General features: G+C 39.2%; 1 protein-coding gene across 4 annotated transcripts in view; it reads left to right on the top strand.

Annotated features, from left to right (window-relative positions):
- Positions 1 to 22,316, top strand: part of LRRC1 (leucine rich repeat containing 1) — a 164,240-nt gene that overhangs the window by 115,159 nt on the left and 26,765 nt on the right. For all 4 annotated transcript variants that reach the window (XM_051855609.3, XM_089333141.1, XM_089333140.1 and 1 more), the window contains exons 5-7: positions 19,527 to 19,583; positions 19,866 to 19,929; positions 20,327 to 20,401. In XM_051855609.3, the coding sequence (XP_051711569.1) occupies positions 19,527 to 19,583; positions 19,866 to 19,929; positions 20,327 to 20,401 (196 nt within the window). The remainder of the gene's footprint in view (positions 1 to 19,526; positions 19,584 to 19,865; positions 19,930 to 20,326; positions 20,402 to 22,316) is intronic.

The raw sequence follows: 22,316 nt of genomic DNA, 5'->3' as shown, positions 1-22,316 counted from the left end.
AGGTGCTTCCTCCTGGTCTCCCATGCGGGTGCAGGGGCCCAACCACTTGGGCCATCTTCCACTGCCCTACCGGGCCACAGCAGAGAGCTGGACTGGAAGAGGAGCAATTGGGACTAGAACCGGCGCCCACATGGGATGTCGGCATTGCAGGTGGAGGATTAACCTAGTGAGCCATGGCACTAGCCCCAACAGAAAATTATATTCTTATTAAATCAGAGTACCCCCTCACTCCACATTGCACTGTTTTAATGGAAAGTGTTATGTAATAATCATTTTGGAATAAATTATATTCCATATCCCATTTTTTTCTGTTAATATCTGTACCTGTTTTTGTCAGCATTCAAGATTCCTTATGCATCTATACTTCCTATCAATAATAAGTGGAGTATGTTTTGTTTTGTTTTAGATGTCGTCATCCTGTTGTTACTGTTGTAGCATTATGCAGACTGACTGTTTCCAAAATAAAATGCCATTTTAAGCTTGAAACTAAATGATTAATATTAGGTCAGTTTGTGAAGTTAAATGAAGAATACAGAGTTTCCTTTCTCAGTTGTTTATTTTCATAGCAAGAAAATATGATTTCTTCCCATTGGATTTAAGATGTTTGCATGCTCACCTGTTCTCACTCAGTAGAAAGAAAATCAAATAATGGCTCTGTGGAGATGATTGGGCTACGCTGGCATCCTACACCTTACTGAAAGGAGGGAGGAAGGGAAGGTTATTATGTTCTTAGAATTGTGTCTACAAATCACATTGAATCTGTTAAAAACTAATTTAAAATTAAAATAGAAACAGGCACCTGAGTGAGCTGAGATAGTGAACGGTTGGGGAAATCGCTTGCTTATGTCTAAATATACAGCGTTTTAAGCAAATCATTATTTGAAACTTGTGAATTTCCTTCATGGGAAGAATCCTCCAGTTTCTCAAAGAAGTCCCAAATGGTTTCATTAGAGCATTTGCTGTATTTAGTTAATCAAATACTTAGTAACCAATATTATTCCTCAGAGTAAGGTTTTATAAAGAAAGCATGTCTATTCAGTATTCCCCCAAATTTGAAAAGGACATAGAATGGCCATTTGAATGGATGATACTCGCTGTTATGTTTGTGGAGTTTTCACATAAAGCCACCTCTGCTAATGTGGTAGTGAGTAAGCTGTGTTAGTGTTGGCCTCCTGAGCGTCAGTGAAGACTGGGCCTCTGTGTTTTCTCCATGAATTTGGCATTAACCAGGAAAGCTATGTATTTCTCAGGATCTGAGGCCTCCTCAGGGAAGAAGTAGGAAGGAAGAGCTGAAACCTTTATCTAGGACAAGCAGACTTGCAGGCCCTCGAACTCAAGCAAGCATCTCTCCCATCCTGCTTGATTTGTTCAGGGTTGGTTAACTTGAAGAGTTTGGAAAGTTGGTGGCAGAAATGGAACTGGAATATGGTTCTCCTGGTCCTGTTCCTGTGTTTTTCCACTACTTCACTGTCTATCACTAATAGGCCGATTAGTTGTCAGAGCCCTTAGGAACTCAGTAACTTTTTCTTAGTGTTCCTAGAAATACCCAACAGTTTCATGTATTAAGTAGTTAGTTCCAAACAGTGCATATTCTAGCAACCTAGCAGCTGTTTGAAGAAAATGCATGTAAATTGAAAGAATAAATATTCTTATTTTATTCTTAAGTGTACCGAATTATTTGCTATGAGATGTACCTGTTGGGCACAGCTCAGCTTTTTTAACCATTGCCTCATTTCCTCTTCCCCACTGAGTTTCACCCAGTACTTGTATTGTTATCACAACCATCACTAAAAACCCAGCTTTGCACAGATAAGGTATCCTCGGAGGACACCTTCGGTACTACCTGAGACTGAGCTACCTGGAGCTTGTCGTTTACATGGTGTGTAACAGAGGTTGAGTATTCCTGTATTGTTCCCAGACTTGAAATATTCTATGGTATGCCCTGAGTTTGCTGCTGCTTCCCTGGGTGCCTCAATGCACAATAACTGTAAGTTGTTGCTATCTTTACTACTTGGGGAGTACATAGTGTCACCCCATGGTATAGGGGAAGAGACTCATTTTTTTTCTTGAATTTATCTAGTTTTTTTGAAAATTTTATTTAAGGAATACAAACTTCATGCATTTCATATGTACAAATTTAGGAACATGATGATTCTTCCCACCCTACTTCCCTCCCACCCATACTCCCACCCTTCTTCTTCCTCCCTTTCCCATTCCCATTTGTTATTTTTTTAAATCTTAAAAATCCAGAAAGAAATGATGTTATGTAGGTATTGGTCCCCACTCAGTCCCTGTGTCACCTGTGGTCACTGGTGATATCTCGGGAAGGCCTCTTGTGAGATGGAGCATCCCACGAGCCAAGGGGGCCGAGTGCTGTGCTGGTGGGTGTGCTTCTGGGGCAGTGCAAAGCATTGTAGTCCCTGTCCTACATTGCAGGCAAGTCCCAGTGTGGTTAGTTTGAGAAGGGAAGCCTTTTGAATCATAGAATCTTTATAATACTTTGTAATGAGATGAGGAGTGATTGTGAGCATTTTTTGACTCATACAGAGGTACATTGGCTACTTGTAAAATTACATAATTTCCTTTTACTACCATAAGTGTCCCACATTTGCTGGTCCTTTTCTGTGATGTCAAATTGTGTAAAGCACATCAATATATTACTCAATTCTGCAAAGTAAAGGTGATGCGTAATGAGTAAGAAACTAACTCACCTTCAGTGAGTTTTTTAAAACCCTTTTGTTGTAAACAAAAATACAAGAATACAACACTTTGTGATTAATCTTCATAAACAGTTAATTGACATAGAGAAGAAGATGACAGTTTATTAGATCTCAACAAAGACTTTTCTGTAATCTGAAAAACTCTTAAAAGTTACTATGACTTAATAAATGCAGCTGATGATGCAATTCTTATTGGATCAACATAACTTTGCAAAGTATCTTTTTCTTGGGGCTGACATTGTGTTGCTATGGGTTAAGCCTGCAATAGTGGCATCCCATATGAATGTCAGTTCATGTACCAGCTGCTCCATTTCTAGTTCATTTCCCTGTTAATGCACCTGGGAAAGAAATGGAAGATGGCCCAAGTACTTGGGCCCCTGCTGCCCACATGGGGGACCCTGATGGAATTCTAGGTTTCTGGCTTTGGCTTGGCCTAGCCCCAGACATTTGGGGGAGTGAAACAGCAAGATCTCTTTCTATCTCTTTGTCTCTCCTCTCTCCTTATTTACTTTTCAAATAAGCAAATCTGTATTTTTTTAATATCTTTTTCTTTTAGCATAGCCATTATTAAGTGCAAAAACAAACTTGGAACCGATTGTTTAATCAGCAAATATAAAGCTGACAAATTAACAAATATTGCAGCATTTTAATTGTGTTGCTTTCAATAATAAGAGTTGAAATTATATTTACATCTTTAACGTACTATTTCAAAACATTTTTCTTTCATTTTCTATAAAATTTTTAAATCTTATGTGTATTTTATAGGTAATATACATAGAATGTTTATATATTTAAAAATACAAGGATATGAAGGTGTACTCTTTCAGTGTGTAGAGACCACAATTCCAGAACAGAATGTTTTGGGTTATTTAAGCTCTAGAAGAGTGGTTCTCATACTCTGCTTTGCCAGGCCCCTAGTGTTCCACTGAAGTCTCTCCAGGGTGTTGTGAGGAGTGAGAACCAGTACCCTGGTGTGTGGTCTCTGCTGGCCTCTGCTTGTGCCAGAGCAGCTCTATTGTTAGCTTTCTAATTTCTTGTATGGAGGTTTCAAATGATATTTGCTTTAAAAAAAAGTCTGCCACAAATATTTTTCTAGTTATGTTTGGAGACCAGAATTTCAGACGCTTGGTAAAAATTGTTTATTGTAGCAGCACGCCTTGGGACATGGGTCCCAACAAGCTGTCCCCAGTCCAAACAGAAAGCTGCAAATTCTTTGATGAAAGAGAACTTTAAACTTTCTTACCTGCCTCTTTTCTTTATAAACTAGCTAAGGTTTTTTTTATCGGTTAATGGTTGAAATTCTGCTTCTTGTTGTACACCTTCCCCCAGTGATTAAAAGAGCTGAAGTAGACCCCCAACTAGCAGTTTTCTTGACCTACGTTTTACTCTCCACACAGTGAGCACTTGTCCTTCATGTGTAAACAGAAGTCCCATTTTCAGTGTTTAATTGTATGTATATAGTGAGAATGTATACCTGCATCACCTTGTACTCTTGATACCGTAGGGGTCTTTGTTGTTCAACTTTTTATGTCCCTACCTATGCCAGCATTCTTCGCATTATCAAATACACAGGACAAGGCACGTGGTGTCACCTCCCTCATTCCTCTTGTTTCCAACATGATGTCACAGGAACCAGCTTAGAAGTTTGGAAGCTTTGTGCTAGAACCACATTAAACTCTTCCTGCACTATCACTTTTTTTAATGTAACACTATTTACTCAGTTTCTATTAAAAATTATTACAAAGAAGCAACCAATAAGAATACAGCTGCCATTGCTCTAAAACTTACTAATGAAGAGTAATCTGCCTGTTAATATTGCTTAATTTCTCTGATAGAAGGAGCCATTAAGGAAAGAGCTAGTTGTTTTTAGGGGAAAAAAATTCCTTACCAAAAGAATAGTAAGCTTCTTCCTTTTTAATAACAGTTCTGAAATTTATCACATTTGCTTTGCTGCCTTTATTCCCAGAGAGCTTACAGCTAATTCTGATGACAGTTGCATTAATTTCTGTATGATGAAGGGAACTAAGGAATGATGAGGGGTGCTTTGTTAGGCACATATACTGTCTCATTGCAGCCTTTGCTCATAAGGCTAGCATCAACTGTCCGAAATTTGCTTAGCTTTGTCTGCCCAGGTTTGCCTTGTTGCTGGGTGGTAGAGCTGGCATTTGAACTAAATTTCTTCCTGAAAAATTCAGTATTTTCTTTATACCATGTTGCTCACATGAATATCTGAGTTTTCTTTTTCCTTTTCATGACTCTTACCATGTATTTCATGAACCCTTTCTTTATATTTGCAATCTTTAAAGACTTCTCTAAATCCACTTTGGAAGATCTTTGGAGTAAAATTAAGTAAGTAACTTTATGTATTACTAAAAATAACAGCATAGAAAAGTAATAGTGGAAAAGAAGAGAGGCCTGCAGTACGGATCTTAGAGTTCCAAGTCTTGGAGAAAATCTCTTGAATAAAAAATTTCCTAACTTAGATGTTCCCTTGAAGACAGTGCCTTAGTAAGCATGGCTTTTTACTTTGCTGTTATTATTAAGAATACTTAGATGATTCTACTGCTAAAGCCAGGAAGGGTAAAGTCACAATAATCAGGACTCTGTGATCCTAACTTAAGGATAGATATACTGAGGAATAAATGAATTGGGAATTCAGGAGCAAACCCACACATTTATGGTAGAATGATTTTTGACAGAAGTGCCAAGATGATTAAATGGGGGAAGGAATAGTCTTGTCAACAAATACTGTTGGGACAAATGAGTATCCATTTCCAAAAGAATGAAGGTACACCTCTACCTCATGCCAGAGGAAAAAATTATAATACCAGATATATAAGAGCTGCAACTGTAAAACTTTTATAAGGAGACATCAGGATATTTTTTGGCATTGAGTTAGGCAGTAGTTTTTCACATGGGACACCAAAAGTCTGTACAATAAGAAGAAATGGATAAATTAGACTTCATCAGAATTTAAAATATGCATCAAAGGACACCATAAAGAAAGCGGAAAGCCAACACACAGATGAGAGGAAGTACTTGCAAATATTAAGGTTCTCATTTCTAAAATATGTAAGGAACTCTTAACAACACAACAATAAAAAGACAATCCAATTTATAAATGTGCAAAATATCTGAATGGACATTTTCCCAAAGAACATATACAAATGACAAATAAGCATATGAAAAGACACTCAACATCATTAATCATCAGGAAAATATAAACTGAAACCACAATGAAATACCATTTCTTGTCCACTAAGGTGATTATGATCAAAAAGATATGTGTTAGGTTGTTTATTTGATACATTTCCTTTTTTCTAAATGTAGGCAGTTATTGCTATTAACTTTGCTCTAGACAGTGCTTTTGCTGTGTCCCATAAGTTTTGATATGTTGTATTTTTGTTTTCTTTATTATTCTGTGACCTGTTCATTCAGGAGCATGTTGTTCAGGCTCCATGTATTTCTATAATTTCTAGAAGTTCTTTGATTGCCAATTTCCAATTTGATAAGAAAAGATATATGTTATGATTTCTTTTAAAACTTTTTAAGACTTGTTTTAGAGCCTGGAATATCATCTATCCTAAAGAATGTTATATGTACTAATGAGAGGAATATGTGTTCTGCAGCTTGGGGAGGAATGTTCTGTAGAAGTCTATGAGATCCATTTGTTCTGAAATGTAGATAGCTGTTATTTCTGTATTGATTTTTTTTTTGGTGTACTTCTTCTGTCCATTGATGAAAGTGGGGGTTTAAAGTCCCCAGTATTAATTGTATTGGAGCATATGTCTCACTTTAGATCCATTAACATTTGTTTTATAAAACGGGATGTGCTAGCATTAGGTGCATATACATTTACAATAACAATGCATCTTAAGTACTAGAAAAATAAGATCCAACCAAACCCCAAATTTATAGAAGAAAATAAATAATAAAAATTAGAGTAGAAATTTAAAAAAAATACAAAAAAAATCAATGAGATGAACAGCTTTTTTAAATTTTTATTTAATTTTTTTAAGGATTCATTTAGGGGCTGGTGCTGTGGTGTAGCAGGTAAAGCCACTGCCTGCAGTGCTGGCCTCTCATATGAGCGCCAGTTCAAGTCCTGGCCGCTCCACTTCTGATCCAGCTCTCTGCTATGGCCTGGGAAAGCAGTAGAAGATGACCCAAGTCCTTGAGCCCCTGCACCCACATGGGAGACCTGGAAGAAATTCCTGGCTCCTGGCTTTGGATCGGCTCAGCTCCGGCCATTGAGGCCAGTTGGGGAGTGAACCAGTGGATAGAAGACCTTCTCTCTCTCTCTCTCTCTCTCTCTCTCTCTCTCTCTCTCTCTCTCTGTGTGTGTGTGTGTGTCTGCCTCTGCCTCTCTGTAACTCTGCCTTTCAAATAAATAAATAAGCTTTTTTTTTGAAAGAAAAAAAAAGCTTTTTAGAAAAGCTTTATTTATTTATTTGTAAAGAAGAGTTTGAAGGAGGGAGAGAAAGAGAGGTCTTCCATTTCCTTGTTCAGTCCCCAAATGGCTGCAACATCTAGGGCTGTGCCAAACCAAAGCCAGGAGCCTGGAAGTCCATCTGGGTCTCCTATGTGGGTGGCAAGGGCTGAAGTATCTGGGACGTCTGCTACTTTCTCAAGTACAATAGCAGGGAGCTGGATCAGAAGTGGAGTATCCAGGCCTCAAACCAGTGCCCATATGGGATACTGGTGTCACAGGTGGTGGCTTAACCTCCTGCACCTTGTTTTTTTGGAATAATGCAATTGGTAAACCATTAGCACAAATACCCAATTACATAAAGAAAATAACATTAGGGATGGAAAAGGTGATATTATAACTAATACCTTAGAAATACCAATGGAATCATTAGGAATTATTAATGAACTGCTACATGCCAACAAATTGGAAAATCTAGAAGTAGATAGATTTCTGGATGTATATAATTTACTAAAATTGAGGTATGAACCTGAACAGAACAGTAGCCAAGACTGAGATTGAATAAGTAATAAAGAGTTACACAACAGGCCGGTGCCACGGCTCACTAGGCTAATCCTCCTCTTGCAGCGCTGGCACACCGGGTTCTAGTCCTGGTTGGGGCGCCAGATTCTGTCCCGGTTGCCCCTCTTCCAGGCCAGCTCTCTGCTGTGGCCTGGGAGTGCAGTGGAGGATGGCCCAAGTGCTTGGGCCCTGCACCTACATGGGAGACCAGGAGAAGCACCTTGCTTCTGGCTTGGGATCAGCGCAGTGCACTGCCGCAGCATGCCAGCAGCAGCGGCCATTGGGGCTGAACCAACGGAAAAAGGAAAACCTTTCTTTCTGTCTCTCTCACTGTCCACTCTGCCTGTCAAAAAAAAAAAAAAAAAAAAAAAGAGAGAGTTCCACAACAAAGAAAAACCTGGAACCAAATGGCATCACTGCTAATTTTGCCAAATTTTTAAGGAAGAACTAGCAGCAGTTTTTCTCAAACTATTCAGAGCAATTAAAAAGGAAGGAATCCTTCCAAACTTATTCTATGAGGCCAACATTACCTTAACTTCAAAACCAGACTAGTACACAAACAAAAAAAGAGACCCATAGACTTAATATCCCTGATGAATGTAGATGCAGAAATCCTCCACTGAATACTAGCAAATCAAATGCAAATAACATATCAAAAAGATCATCAGTGCTGACCAAGTGAGATTTATCCCAGGGATGCATAGGTGGTTTGACATATGCAAATCAGTAAATGTTATACATTACATCAACAAAATGAGGGATTAAAACTATGATTATTTCCATAGATGCAGAGAAGGCATTTCATAAAATGTGGGGAGCAACTCGGACTAGACTAAGTTACTGGAATTAAGACTTATTCTATGCATCTGCTCTCCCACAATATGGTGCTGGGAGAGGAGTAAAAAACTTTTACACAGCTGCCTCCAGTTCAACCAGTAACCTGCAGGAGCTGATCCTGCTCCTGATTGGAGGAGAGCAGCGTATTCGGCATGTGGGTAGCAGAGTTGGGATTGGTGGAAGAGGACTATAAAGGAGGAGAGAGACAACATGCACCAGGAACATCTAAGGGGAACATCTATCTGAAGGAACACCTGAGCAGCCCCCGAGAGAGCCGGCCGCGGCTCCCCCGCAGAAGTGGGGAAAGTGGCAGGGGGCCCGCCCCTCCACGGAGGTGGAGGGACGGCAGCCAACCCGGGAAGAACCAGCAGCAAACCCGGGAAGGGCCGAGCAGACAAAAGAACAGCGCAGGGTCCTGTGTCGTTCCTCCGCGAAGAGGGGGAGCGACAATAAAATACGTTGTTTCATGATTAAAAGCATTACCTAGGTGAAGAAGTAAACCTCAACACAAAAAGGCAATCTAGGACAAGCCTACAACCAGCATCATATTGAGCAGAGAAAAGCTAGAAACATTTCCCCTAAGATCTGGAACCAGACAAGGGTTCCCACTCTTACCACTTTTATTCAATATAATTCTGGAATTTTTAGCCAGAGCTATTAAGCAAGAAAAAGAAATCTAGGGCATACAGATTGGATAGGAGGAAGTCAAATTATCCCTGTTTGCAGATGGCATATTTCTTTATATAGGAGAACCAAAAGACTCCACCAAGAGACTGCTAGAACTGATAAGGGAATTTAGCAGAGCTGCAGTATATAAAATCAACACACAAATTCTTAAATACCCACAATGATCTTGCTGAGAAAGAACTTGCAAGATTAATCCTATTTCACAATAGCTACAAAAAAATTTAACTGGAATAAATTTAATCAAGGATGTGAAAGATTGTTACAATGAAAATTATGAAACATTAATGAAAGAAATAGAAGACCTCCCCAAATGTTAAAGTCCTCCGTGTTCATGGATTGGAAGAATTAATGTTATCAAAATATCTATACTATCCAAAGCAATTTGCAGATTCAGTGCAGTACTCATAAAAAATCTAAGGACATTATTCACAGATCTAGAAAAGCAATCCTAAAATTCATATGTAAACACAAAAGACCCGAATAACCAAAGTCTGATTAAAAACAAGCCAGGGAGTCATAGTACCAGATTTCAGAAATACAACAGGGATACTATCATCAAAACAGCATGATGCTGGCATAAAAATAGACATATAGGCCACAAAAATAAGTCCATGAGTCTACAGCCAACTAATCTTTGACAAATGTGCTAAAAGCATTCCCTGGATAAAGGACAGTTTCTTCAACAAATGGTGTTGGAAAAGTTGGATTTTCACATATAGAAATTTGAAAGAAGGCCTTGCATCCTTTATAAAAATCAACTCACAGTGGTCCACAAATCTAAACCTAAGGCCTAAAACCATGAAACTACTAGAAGAAATATAGGGGAAACACTTCAAGACATTGGGCTAGGCAAAGACTTTTTGGATAAGACTTGAAAAGCACAGTAAATAAAAAGCAAAAGTTGATAAACGAGATTATACCAAGCTAAGAAGCTTCTGTACAGCAAAAGAAACAATTAACAAAGTTAAGAGATACCAACAGAATGGGGGAGAAAATATTTGCAAGGCATGCATCCAATAAAGGATTACTATATCCAGTATATGTAAGCAGCTCAAGAAACTCAATGGTGACAAAACAATCCAGTTAAGAAATGGGCAAAGGATATGAATAAACATTTTTTTTTGAAAAAAGAAATACCAACAGATCCATAAAAAAATACTCAAGATCACTAACCGTCAGGGAAATGCTAATTGAAACCATAGTGAGGTATCCTTACACTCCTGTCAGAATGGCTTTTACCCAAAAATGTAATGCTGATGAGGTTATGGAGACAAGAGTACCCTAATACGATTGGTGATGGGAATGAAAATTAGTACCAACATTATGGGAAACCAGTATGGATGTTCTTTCAAAAACTAAAAACGGATCCATAGGCCAGCTATCCGATTTCTGGGAATAAAACCAAAGGAAGCAAAATTAGCATATAAAAGATACACTTTAATTCACATGTTAATAGCGGTCCAATTCATGATAGCAAAGATACAGAATCAATCTAGATGTCTATCAACTGATGACTGGATAAAGACAATGAGATGTATATATCCATGATGGAATACTACTTAGCTATAAAAAAAGAGTAAAACCCTGACATTTGCAGCAAAATGGATAGATCTAGAGATCATTAGTGAAATAAGCCAGGCACAGAAACATAAATATCATGTGTTTTAATATTTGTGGAAATTAATATATATATATAGTATAAAAGTTATGGGAATGTCATATTTGGCATATTGCTTCACGGATTTATACCACATACATGACCATATACCTTTATTTTCTTTTGTGATCAGTCATGAATCCCAAATTTTGTGACATTAATATCCCTGTTTTCAAGGAAAAATAGTGTGTGTTATGTATGTAACATGTACATATGAAGTGAATATGACAACATGTTAAAAATTATCTTAAATTTTTAAAAATATCAATCATTGTTAAAAACAAAAGATTGTGATAACAAGTATTGTTGAGGATGTGCAGAAATTGAAAGCTTTGAGTGTTTTGGTGGGAATGTTAAATGGTGGTGCGGTCCCTTTGTAAAATAGTTTGGGAAGGTCTTGCCTCAAGAATTTGCATAGACAGGACTGGCATTGTGGTACAGCGGGTTAAAGCCCCAGCCTGCTGGGCTGGCATCCCATATGGGCACTGGTTCTAGTCCCGGCTGCTCCACTTCTGACCCAGCTCTTTTTTTTTTTTTTTTTTTTTTTTTTTTGAAGGCAGAGTGGACAGTGAGAGAGACAGAGAGAAAGGTCTTCCTTTTCCATTGGTTCACCCACCAATGGCCACTGCAGCCGGCGCACCATGCTGATCCGAAGCCAGGAGCCAGGAGCCAGGTGCTTCTCCTGGACTTCCATGCGGGTGCAGGGCCCAAGCACTTGGACCATCCTCCGCTGCACTACCGGGCCACAGTAGAGAGCTGGACTGGAAGAGGAGCAACCAGGACAGAATCCGGCGCCCCGACCGGGACTAGAACCTGGGGTGCCGGCGCCGCAAGAAGAGGATTAGCCTATTGACCTGCAGTGCCGGCCTGACCCAGCTCTCTGCTATGGCCTAGGAAAGCAGTAGAAGATGGCCCAACTCCCTTGGCCCTTGCACCCGCTTGGGAAACCCAGAAGGAGCTCCTGGCTCCTAGCTTTGGATCAGCTCAGCTCTGGCTGTTGCAGCCATTTGGGGAGTGAACCAGCAGATGGAAGATGTCACTCTCTCTGTAACTCTGTCTTTCAAATAAATAAAATAAATCTTTTTTAAAAAAAGAATTTGCATATTCACTGTATGACCCAGCCATTCCGATCCTTATCATAAATACCCACAAGAATTGAAAACATGTCCACACAAAAGCTTGCTTCATAACAGCATTATTCATAATAGTCAAAAGGTAGAAACAACTCAGATTTTCACCAATGGGTTAATGAAAAAACAAAATTGGTATATTCATATCATGGAATATTATTTAACCATAAAGCAATGAATTACTGTCATATGCTACAATATGAACCTTGAAAACATGATGAGAAGCCGGCTGGTGCTGCAGCTCAATAGGCTAATCCTCTGCCTGAGGCGCCGGCACACCGGGTTCTAGTCCCCGTTGGGGCGCTGGATTCTGTTCTCGGTTGCCCCTCTTCCAGGCCAGCTCTCTGCTGTGGCCTGGGAGTGCAGTGGAGGATGGCGCAAGTGCTTGGGCCCTGCACCCCATGGGAGACCAGGAAGAAGCATCTGGCTCCTGGCTTCGGATTGGAGGGTGAACCAACAGCAAAAGGCAGACCTTCTCTCTGTCGCTCTCACTGTCCACTCTGCCTGTCTAAAAAAATTAAGAAACATGTTAGGAAGCCAGATAAAAAATCATATACAGTATGATTCTGTTTATACAAAATTTCTAATAAAGTCATATCCACAGAGATAGCACTTTGTGATTGTAAAGATGGGGGGAAGGATAAAGAATGAATTCCAGTGGATAAACATGTTCTTTTGGGTGATAAGCCATTTCCTGGCATAAGACAGTAGTGATATTTTATACCTTGTAAATAAATAAATTAAAATCCTTTAAATTTTATAGTTTCAAAAGATGAATTTGATAGTTTGCAAATTATATCTCAGTGGAAAAAAAAATGGACCTTGGACTGGAGGATGATGCTATATGTAGGAAACTGACCTAGTTTATTCTTACAGGAGGTGCTCAGTAATATAGCCCTATGGGTAGTGCGCTGCTCAAGCAGGTGCACAAAGCCATGGTTTCCAGAACCTCAAGTCATGTGGAGTGGGAGCTGGAGAACACAAAACCCCACTGGGAACTAGGGACCAAGTTAAGGATCTGGAAAGCTACATTTCTCTCTGGGAGTATGCCGCTTTGTATTTGTTATGTAATTCTTCTGTGAGATTCCATATCCTTTGCCATTAAAGAAACAAAAACCCTCTTAAAAAAGTTAGCTAAATATCTCTAAACATATCTACTGCCTATTTAATTACATCTTCTCCCTCAAAAACTACATTTTTAGAGGAGAAGGAATATGTGTAATGAACTAGTATAGTATCTAAAATGGTTGATGGTCACTGAATGGTTATTATTAATAAACATTTAATTATGGAATTAGCTGATAGAAGTAGAGCAAGTGAGTAGTCCCTAGATTCTTTGGCAGATTGAACTAGAGCTTGTGAGTCTGATTTTGTCTGCTGCCCTTGGGAATGTTGACCTTAATTTGGTAGGCTTGAACTGAGAGTCACATAGCTCTTGCTGACAAGGCTTGGCTTGGCTATATTGCATTAGGATTGTGTGCTACCTAAGAGGAGAAAAACTTCTTTTCAAAGACATTTACCGTATTTAATGTTGTTTTTTTTTTTTTTTGAGGCCTAGGCATTACTATAAAATATTTATGTTTCAGAAACAAAAAATTTAAAAAAATGTTTTCCAGATCAAAGCCGCCATGAGGAAATTGCTTAAATACTGATTAGTTTTTTAAAGATCAGAAATATTATGAATGTATAAGCAAGCTCACCACCACCGTATTGTTTTTTCCAATCAAATATTGTTGCCATAAGTGTTTGTAGATTTTCTATTTTAATGATTTATTGTGTACTGCCATTTGTTTCTGTGGCCTACCTTTATTTATTTTACTTTTCATTTTCTTAATGACTTTGGTTACCAAAATGGAAAGAAAAATCCAAAAGGATTTAAAAAGGGTTTTTAAAGCATAGTGGAGAACAGATGTAAATTCCATAAAGTAACCACCAATCCCTTAAATAGAATCCTAAAACTACAGTTGGCCTACATTGTGACTTACTAAAGAGCATCATATTTTCATCTCTGTTGTCATGAACTGTGTAACAATGAAGTACTGGTGTGCCAAGAAACACTTCATGCACCTGATTCCTTCAGGAGCTCCCACTCCCTCCATACACATCTCTTTTAGTGGAAAAAGTGGTAGGAGTGACAGGAAGGGAGTACCAGCAGTCAGTTTTTTTCTATAAGAGGAGGACAAAGTCATTCCAGAAATATTACACTGAAACTTAATTTGTTAGAAAGTATTATTGGGGGGCTGGCTCTGTGGTTCACTTGGTTAATCCTCTGCCTGCAGCGCCGGCATTGTGGGGAGCAACTGGGAGCAACTCGGACTAGACTAAGTTACTGGAATTAAGACTTACTGTATGCATCTGCTCTCCCACAATATGGCGCTGGGAGAGGAGGAAACAGCTTCTACACAGCTGCCTCCAGTTCAACCAATAAACAGCAGGACCTGCTCCTGATTGGAGGAGAGCAGCGTACTCGGCGTGTGGGTAGCAGAGTTGGGATTGGTGGAAGAGGACTATAAAGGAGGAGAGAGACAACATGCACCAGGAACATCTATCTGAAGGAACACCTGTGCAGCCCCCGAGAGAGCCGGCCGGCGGTGTGCCGCTCCCCCGCGGAAATGGGGAAAGTGGCAGGGGGAACCGCCCTTCCACGGAGGTGGAAGGGACGGTAGCCAACCCGGGAAGAACCAGCAGCAAACCCGGGAAGGGCCGAGCAGACAAAAGAACAGCGCAGGGTCCTGTGTCGTTCCTCCACGAAGAGGGGGAGCGACACGGCATCCCATATGGGCACTGGGTTCTAGTCCCCCTAGTTCTAATCTTGCTCCTCTTCCAGTCCAGCTCTCTGCTGTGGCCCGGGAGGGCAGTGGAGGATGGCCCAAGTGCTTGGGCCCCTGAACCCGCATGGGGAGACCAGGTGAAGCACCTGGCTCCTGGCTTCGGATCGGTACAGCTCCGGCCGTGGAGGCCATTTGGGGAGTGAATCAACGGAAGGAAGACCTTTCTCTCTGTCTATAACTCTACCTGTCAAATAAATTAAAAAAAAAAGTATTATTGGAGGGTGAAATGACTGTTAATAGGAGATTAGTTTAAGATCATTACAGATGTTTACTGTTTTAAGTATTTTTTTTTAAAATTTCTTACCTGTTGCATGAAGGTAAGAAATGAGACAAAAGTAAGGGAAGCAACATGCCAGATGTGTATAAGTTGCCCGCATAGTAGGGAAAGAACAGAACTATATTTAAACTTGCTTTTTTTTTTCATAAAAGAAAAATAGGGATGCATATGGGATTTCTAGTAAAAAAAAAAGTGATTTTTATTAGAATGGGAATTTGGATTGCCTGGGCATAAAGGCATAAGGAAATATTTTCTTTTAAATATGTTGTTTTAAGTATATATAGACATATTAGTTTTTCACAAAATTGACTTACCAACCAACCCAAGAGTGAGAGACAGCAGAACATAGCAGTTAAAAAGGCAGATTCCCAAGTGAATCCTAGCTTTTTTTCAGTTGTTCAATCCCTAGTTCAAGTTCCCTCTCCTACCTTAGTTTTCTTAGCCATGAAGTTAATTCTTGTAAAACAGTTATAACAATATCTTTCCCATAGAAAGCTGCCAGTATCATGGGTAGTACTGTTAAAGACTAGTAACTCTCATATTGCAACTTAAATGTCCAGTTTTTTTTTTTAATTGTGTTTGTGAAAGTAGTAGAAATGACTGATGCATTCTTGAGTCTCTGTGGTATTACACTTTAACCAAATTAGCAGATAAATGCAAATAGTTTGGGTGTCCTCACTTCTCTTGGTCTAGTGATCAAGACCTGTGCTTTGAGGTTCAGAGAAATAGGTTCAAACCCCCTTCCCAACATTTCTCAGCAGGGTGTTCTTTCTTAGGTGCTGTAAGAGATATGATCATGTTTGAGTTGAATAGAAGTGGTTGCCTTGCTGAGGACAGGCACCATCTTGTAGACTTGATTGAAGATGCTGTTTTCTGAAAGACCAGGAAAGGGGTCATTGGTTCATTCATTTTTATATCCATATCAGTGGTCCAGTTTTTCATTAATCCTGTTTTATGTTGGCTGTTTCTATGACAATATGGAGCACCACATTATGGAACAGGCTGGTGGGTATCTGCACTTTGGTCTAGGACTGGCCATAGTGGTCTGCTAAGAACCTATGGTTTCATTCTAGATTCAGTTAATGGTACTCTGGACTGAGAATTACTTGCCCAGAGTATACACTGAGGGTTGGGCTGACACAGGTCAGCTGTGGTCAAAGCTATTTCATTGTTTTTCTATTCATTCTCAACCCATGGGTCACCAGTTGTGGACAATATATGGTAAATTGAAAGTTGAGCAGTGTTATTAACTCACCATCTGAAAGTTCTGTCAGTAAAGGAGGTTTTCAGTAGTAGGGATGGTGACTGTGGTTAATAGGCTCTTGTAGCAAGATTTCTGAAGATTCTGACTTCAGGGCACCTTACAACTTGGAAAGCACAAGGACTATCTCTGAAAAATAAGGTGAAAACGAGCTATGTTAATTTGAAGGGAAAGTGTATACTCGAATTGCTGTAATAGATGTGATTATGTTTGTTTAAGGGAAAATTGAGATCCAGTAATGAAGCCCTTCAGGCAGATACAGCTAGTGAGTGAGGGAAAGGCCAGAATTCAAACCTGAGCTGTGAGACTCACAGTCTTAAAGTGACTTTCATCATAGAGTTGGTTTCTTTTGCTTTCCAGTGTCTAAGCTTCCCTTTTTTAGATAGTTTAAAATAGTGGGGAAATGTTACTTAGTGAAGCTATTCTTTAAAAAAAAAAAATGTTTTTTTATATGAAAGGCAGAGACAGATCTTCCATCCCCTATTTTACTCCCCAAATGCTGGCAATAGCTGGAGTTGGGCCAGGCCAATGCTAGGAGCTGGGAACTCATTGCAGGTCTCCCACATAGGTGGCAGGGAACCAAATTTGGATTGCCTGGGCATAAAGGCAGAAGGAAATATTTTCTTTTAAATATGTTGTTTTAAGTATATATAAACATATTAGTTTTTCACAAAATTGACTTACCAGCCAACCCAAGAGTGGGAGGCAGCAGAACATGGCAGTTAAAAAGGCAGATTCAGCCATTGCCTGCTGCCTTCTTACATACACATCAGCTGGGGGCTAGAATGGAAAGCAGAGCCAGGACTCAAACTCGGACACTCTGATATGAGATGCAGGCATCCCAGTGAGGTCTTATCTGCCAAGTCGAATGCCCACTTCAAGACCATTTATTCTTTTATATATTTTAAGTTAATTTTTGGGTTTGAAAGTTTAAAGTATGACAGTTTTGTTGTTGATGTTGTTCCCCACATCCACATTTTCCATACTCTCCAGAAACAGCAAAAATACCAATGACCAGTGTTTCTTGGCAAAGTTAAAAAGGTGTGATTTGTGTTTGCACCTCAAATTGAGAGGTGTTTCTAAACTTAAATCAGAGAGTTTGAGAGAATGGAGGGCCCTGCAGATGCCTCAATCAGTATGTACTTGCGTGAGAGCAGGAGCCTTGGCATTTGGCCAAGTTTGAATTGTGGCCTGCTGACCTCAGGCAAAGCTTCACTCTGTTACTGTGTGTCTTCAGTCATCAGCATGCCTGGGTCACTAGTGATCAAATGCATGGTCTGAGAATGAGCCCTGTGCCAGTCATCTTGATTTGGTGGACAGGTTTCTCCTCTGAGGCTCAGGTGGCAGATGCTCCCGCTTTGGTGCCGAATGTAATATTGAGGCAGGTGTTGCTTTTCGGGATTCCCAAATAGAGTTTTTGAAGCAAGAGAGCTTTTTCCTGCTTTTGTTAGAGGATGTCCTCAATTTGTCAAGATAGGTATGAAAGTAATTTGTTGAATAGATAAAGTGACGTGCCTACCAGTGATTTTCAAGCTTTTTCAGTGGAAAATAGCCAGGGGATTCCTGTACCCTCAATAGAGCTGGTTAGGAGTTATATGAAAATTTGAAACTGAAACCAAACCCTTTGATTTTCCCGTTACTTTCGGTGTGTTACTTTGTCTCTATGATTTAAAGGTTCTGTTAGAAGAAGTTCCTTGTGATACATGTGTGAATCCTCTATCCTTTCCCTGGTTGTTTTGTCTACAAAGACACTTGGTCATGAGAAGGTGGAACTAGGTAACTGCAGCTTCCCACCTAATTACATTTTATTAGAAGGATTTTGGTATGAAATCCATGATTTTTACCAGGGATTTTTAAAAAATATGTATTAAAGCAGTTTTCATTTGTTTTCTCTGGCTTTAATTTTTAAAAACAATCGTTTTCTAAAATTGACAAAGATTCAGAATTTGTACACTTTTTAATACAGTTAAAATACATTTGCTGGTTTTATATATGTTTATATACTGTTAACTTAAATTTATTTTTTGCCGTGCTATGAAATCAGCATGATTGCTGCACATGACTCTGGCTTTTTGGTTGGAAGGAGGGGGGATAGAGGATTAAGGCAGATTAGAGCATTGGGATAATATCTGATTCTTTCTGTTCTAAATGCTTAGAAATAAAATTCCTCTCAAATCTGGATGTTACTATGGTGATTAGCAAAGCATGAAATTTCAGCTGCTTTAGAGTTTAGTACAGTGCCTGTTGGGGTGATATGTAGTCACTTGTTTTCTGAATCAGTGTGTTGTGCTTTTGCCGACCTCATTCAGTGTGTGAGGGCTTCTGGGGACACAGCACTACCACTGCCTGTCAAGATCTGACCCAAATAATCAGCAGCTAGGGGCAACATCTGTCTACTTTTCCCATGTTTCTGGTAGACAGGGTTAAACCTGACAAGCAGGAGGGCCTGCCGAAAAGAGCACCATTCTAGAGTTTACTAAGAATAAAATCAGTGTTATTACAGCTGCCATTTATAAAATCAGGCCTGTGTTCCAGCACCATGCAAAGTGCATTGTTACGTTATCCTTAATGCATTTAAGTGTAAGTTATTTGCCAGTGCTGCCACTGCTTGCTCTGTGAATTTATGGTCTTGACTAGAGCACTTGAGCTTCTGGATAGGGATGCTCACTACTTGAAGTTAGGGAGGGTCTCTCACTGATGTTTGGAGGAAGAGCTCTGAGCCCTGTAAGATGAAAGGCGTTACTGTTTTTATGGTAACAGCACATTTTTGACATTCTAATGTCTAGAAGCATGTATTCAGCTTCTATCTTGGTCCTGGGAGTGGTTGTCTATTGATGGCTGGTGAGTTATTTCCACATAGCAAATGTACAAAGTATTTGAGTGAGGGTGCCGTATGGTCACAACACAGTACTCTTTTATTAATTATTTTAATAATATCTTAATATTAGAATTGAGTAGTAGAGATTATTTTGTTTTAATAAGGGTAGGAGGTGGTGGCAGGAGATCTTTTGACCTTGACCAATGACGTACAAGGTTTCATTAAGAGTTGCTACCTATTGAGTATGTGTGTGGGGGAGGAAAAGTAGGAAGAATCTCAGGAATTGCTCTAATTTTTTTTTCTTCTGCTCATTTCTAGTCTGTATAACCTGGCTTCACTGGAACTGAGAGAGAATCTTCTTACCTATCTTCCTGAGTGAGTCTCTAGCAGTACTAAAATGGGTTTTATACTGAAATAATTTCAGTACTTTTTTTAATGACTTCAGTGTTGTATTATGCCAAAAGATGTTGTGTTCTTTGGGAATCTGGGGAGATGCCAGCTTTCTCCTGATAGTCCTTCCTGTGCAATATTTACTACATAAAGCCTCAATGCATGTTATTTCTGGAAACTAGTTCAAATGAGGAATACTATATTGCACAGCATTTCTAAGCACTCACTTTGATTATCTTGGATTTTTTTTTTTCATTTCTTCAATAGCTCTCTTACTCAGCTACGGAGACTAGAAGAACTTGATTTAGGAAACAATGAAATCTACAACTTGGTAAGTCAATATCAGAGAAATATAAATTTAACTTTGTCCTTAAGCTGAGCATAGAGTATTTTGAGGAGGTCTGTAGAGATGGGATGCTTATAAAGCAAGTATTTCCATAGATGCAGCTTGGAAATGTTAAAGAACTCACTTCAGTCTGCACAGGTTAGTAATTGTGATGTGGCACTGGGGCGACACAAGACTAGAGATGTCCAGTGTTAAGTGGAAACAACTGGAGTTCTTGGGGAAAGTTTGGGGCTCTTTCAGGAAGGAGGACTTGATGTTAGAGAATATCAAATGTCTGTCTGCTCTGGTAGCAGCTATTAACTGATGAGACACGATTCTTCCCTTCTTAACAGAAGCCTGAAATTGGGTCTCTATTGTGGTAACATTGTTTTTATTGTTTTAGCCAGAATCAATTGGAGCTCTTTTCCATCTAAAGGACCTCTGGTTAGATGGGAACCAGCTGTCAGAATTGCCTCAGGTGAGTGGTAATTTCACAATATCTGTCCCAAAGCATGGGGAAACCCTGGTGATAAGCCTTACATGTTGTATCTTCTAAAAAAAGGATCTTGAAAAACAAAACATGAATTGAAAAAGCATATTTGGAAAAACACATTGAGCATTCATCATTGTACATTGCCATAGAAAAATGGAAATCCTCAGTCTATCATTTCTAAAGATGCTAAATATATCCTTTGGTTTGTGAAGTCTGCATTTTATTTCATCCTTGCTACTCAGATAGCTGACTTCAAGCCCAGCAGATTTGTAAATTATCAGGACCCATGGCTGTGTTGGAATATATTTCTGCCACTGTTTGTGATGTGCCAAGTCCTTTGGGATAATTTTGACCACGTTTTGCTTTGTGGTAGTTGATGTAAAAGCAGTGTTAGAAGCTTTTATTTCATTTTTCCCCCCAAGTATTGCTTAGGGTTTAGCTGGCATGTCATGGTGTTCAGGTTTTTCCCACTGATAGCAAATGTGAGAACCATGTTCTACTTGGAGCAGAGTCTTGTACAGACTTCTGATTGCACACTTTTTCCTCTGAGTGGAGTTCTGGCAAGCAGACCCACTTGCTGAGAGAGACACTGAAACACCTAAAAATGTATCCACAAAAAACAATGGGGGCATCTCCTTACTTATTTATTTACTTACTTATTGAATTTTATCCTTTGGGTTGTTTGCAACTGGTTTTAAAGTAAGAATATATTTCATGATGTAGGAGTTTGTATTTTAAATGTAGTTCAGTTGCTGTCTGCCAGCTGTGTGAACCAGCTGTGCTGGGACTATGTCCTTTATTAGGAAGGACATCAGTGCCAGGAAGTCTGACACTAGAAGAAAGCACTTGAGTGAATTTTCAATCGTTGCAGTGATGGCACTGGCTGGCTAACAGAACTAAAGAAGTAACTTGAGTCTTTTTCTGAGTTCTTGGCTGCAGTTAAAGAAAGGAGACAGATCAGCAAGTGATGTAGTTAAGGTTTGATTTGTACTTAGATTTTGCTAGGAAACACATGAGAAATCCTGGTTGCTAGGGTACTAGTCAAATATTGGGAGAAAATACCATGAAGTTATAAGGAGTGTAACAAAATATTAACTATGGGACATGACAGTGAGAGGATTTGTATGTACAGTATGTGTAAGATGTGATGTCATAAACACAAAGAAAGTTCCCCTAATCGTGCTGAAAATTTTTAAGGGTCTCATTTGCCCCTATTATATAAACTGGGATTAAGTCAGAATTAAACACACCAAAAAGTCTCAAATAATCAATATTGTTTACCTATCTTCATTGATGATGGAAAGAAAAGACTACAAAGATGGTATTAAAAGGAATTCATGAAAAGTAGAATAACTTCACAGATCTAGCCTGAGATTATTAGAAATATGGTCTGGTTTCCTACACATGGGAAATACAGGGACAGAATCATAAGGCATATATTAGATCAGAGATAAGCTGGAAAATAGGTAAGAAAAGTTAAATAGAGGTTGAGGAAATCGCACATATGTAGACATCAGGGAGCCAGCAGATATTTTTTGAATGGAAGCGTGGTATGATTATATGACCAAAGATAACTGTGTTTTCAGGATGGAAATTAGGAAGTGCAGGCTATAGAATGCCCTTGGGAAAAGGGAGTTGAGACTGAAGTTCAAGAGGCAGAGCTAATAGGCAAGGCAAGTGGATAATGAAACTAGGGATTTAATATAAGGAATTGGGAAGGAAAAAGTGGAGACAATTATAAGAGAGATAATATGCATTTGGGGGATGGAAAGTAAGAACTCTTAAATAGAATATTGGGCTCACTGTGGTTCTTTTCTCAATCCTGTATTGCCTGTTCTCATGAAGAATAGCATGCTTCTCTTTTGTGTTAACATTCAAGATATCAGTGGAGCTGAAGCTT

Source organism: Oryctolagus cuniculus, chromosome 5 (genome assembly GCF_051225735.1).
Source record: "Oryctolagus cuniculus isolate XC-2025 breed Fujian yellow rabbit chromosome 5, ASM5122573v1, whole genome shotgun sequence".
Taxonomy (NCBI): domain Eukaryota; kingdom Metazoa; phylum Chordata; class Mammalia; order Lagomorpha; family Leporidae; genus Oryctolagus; species Oryctolagus cuniculus.
This window is presented reverse-complemented; position numbering and strand designations above follow the sequence as displayed.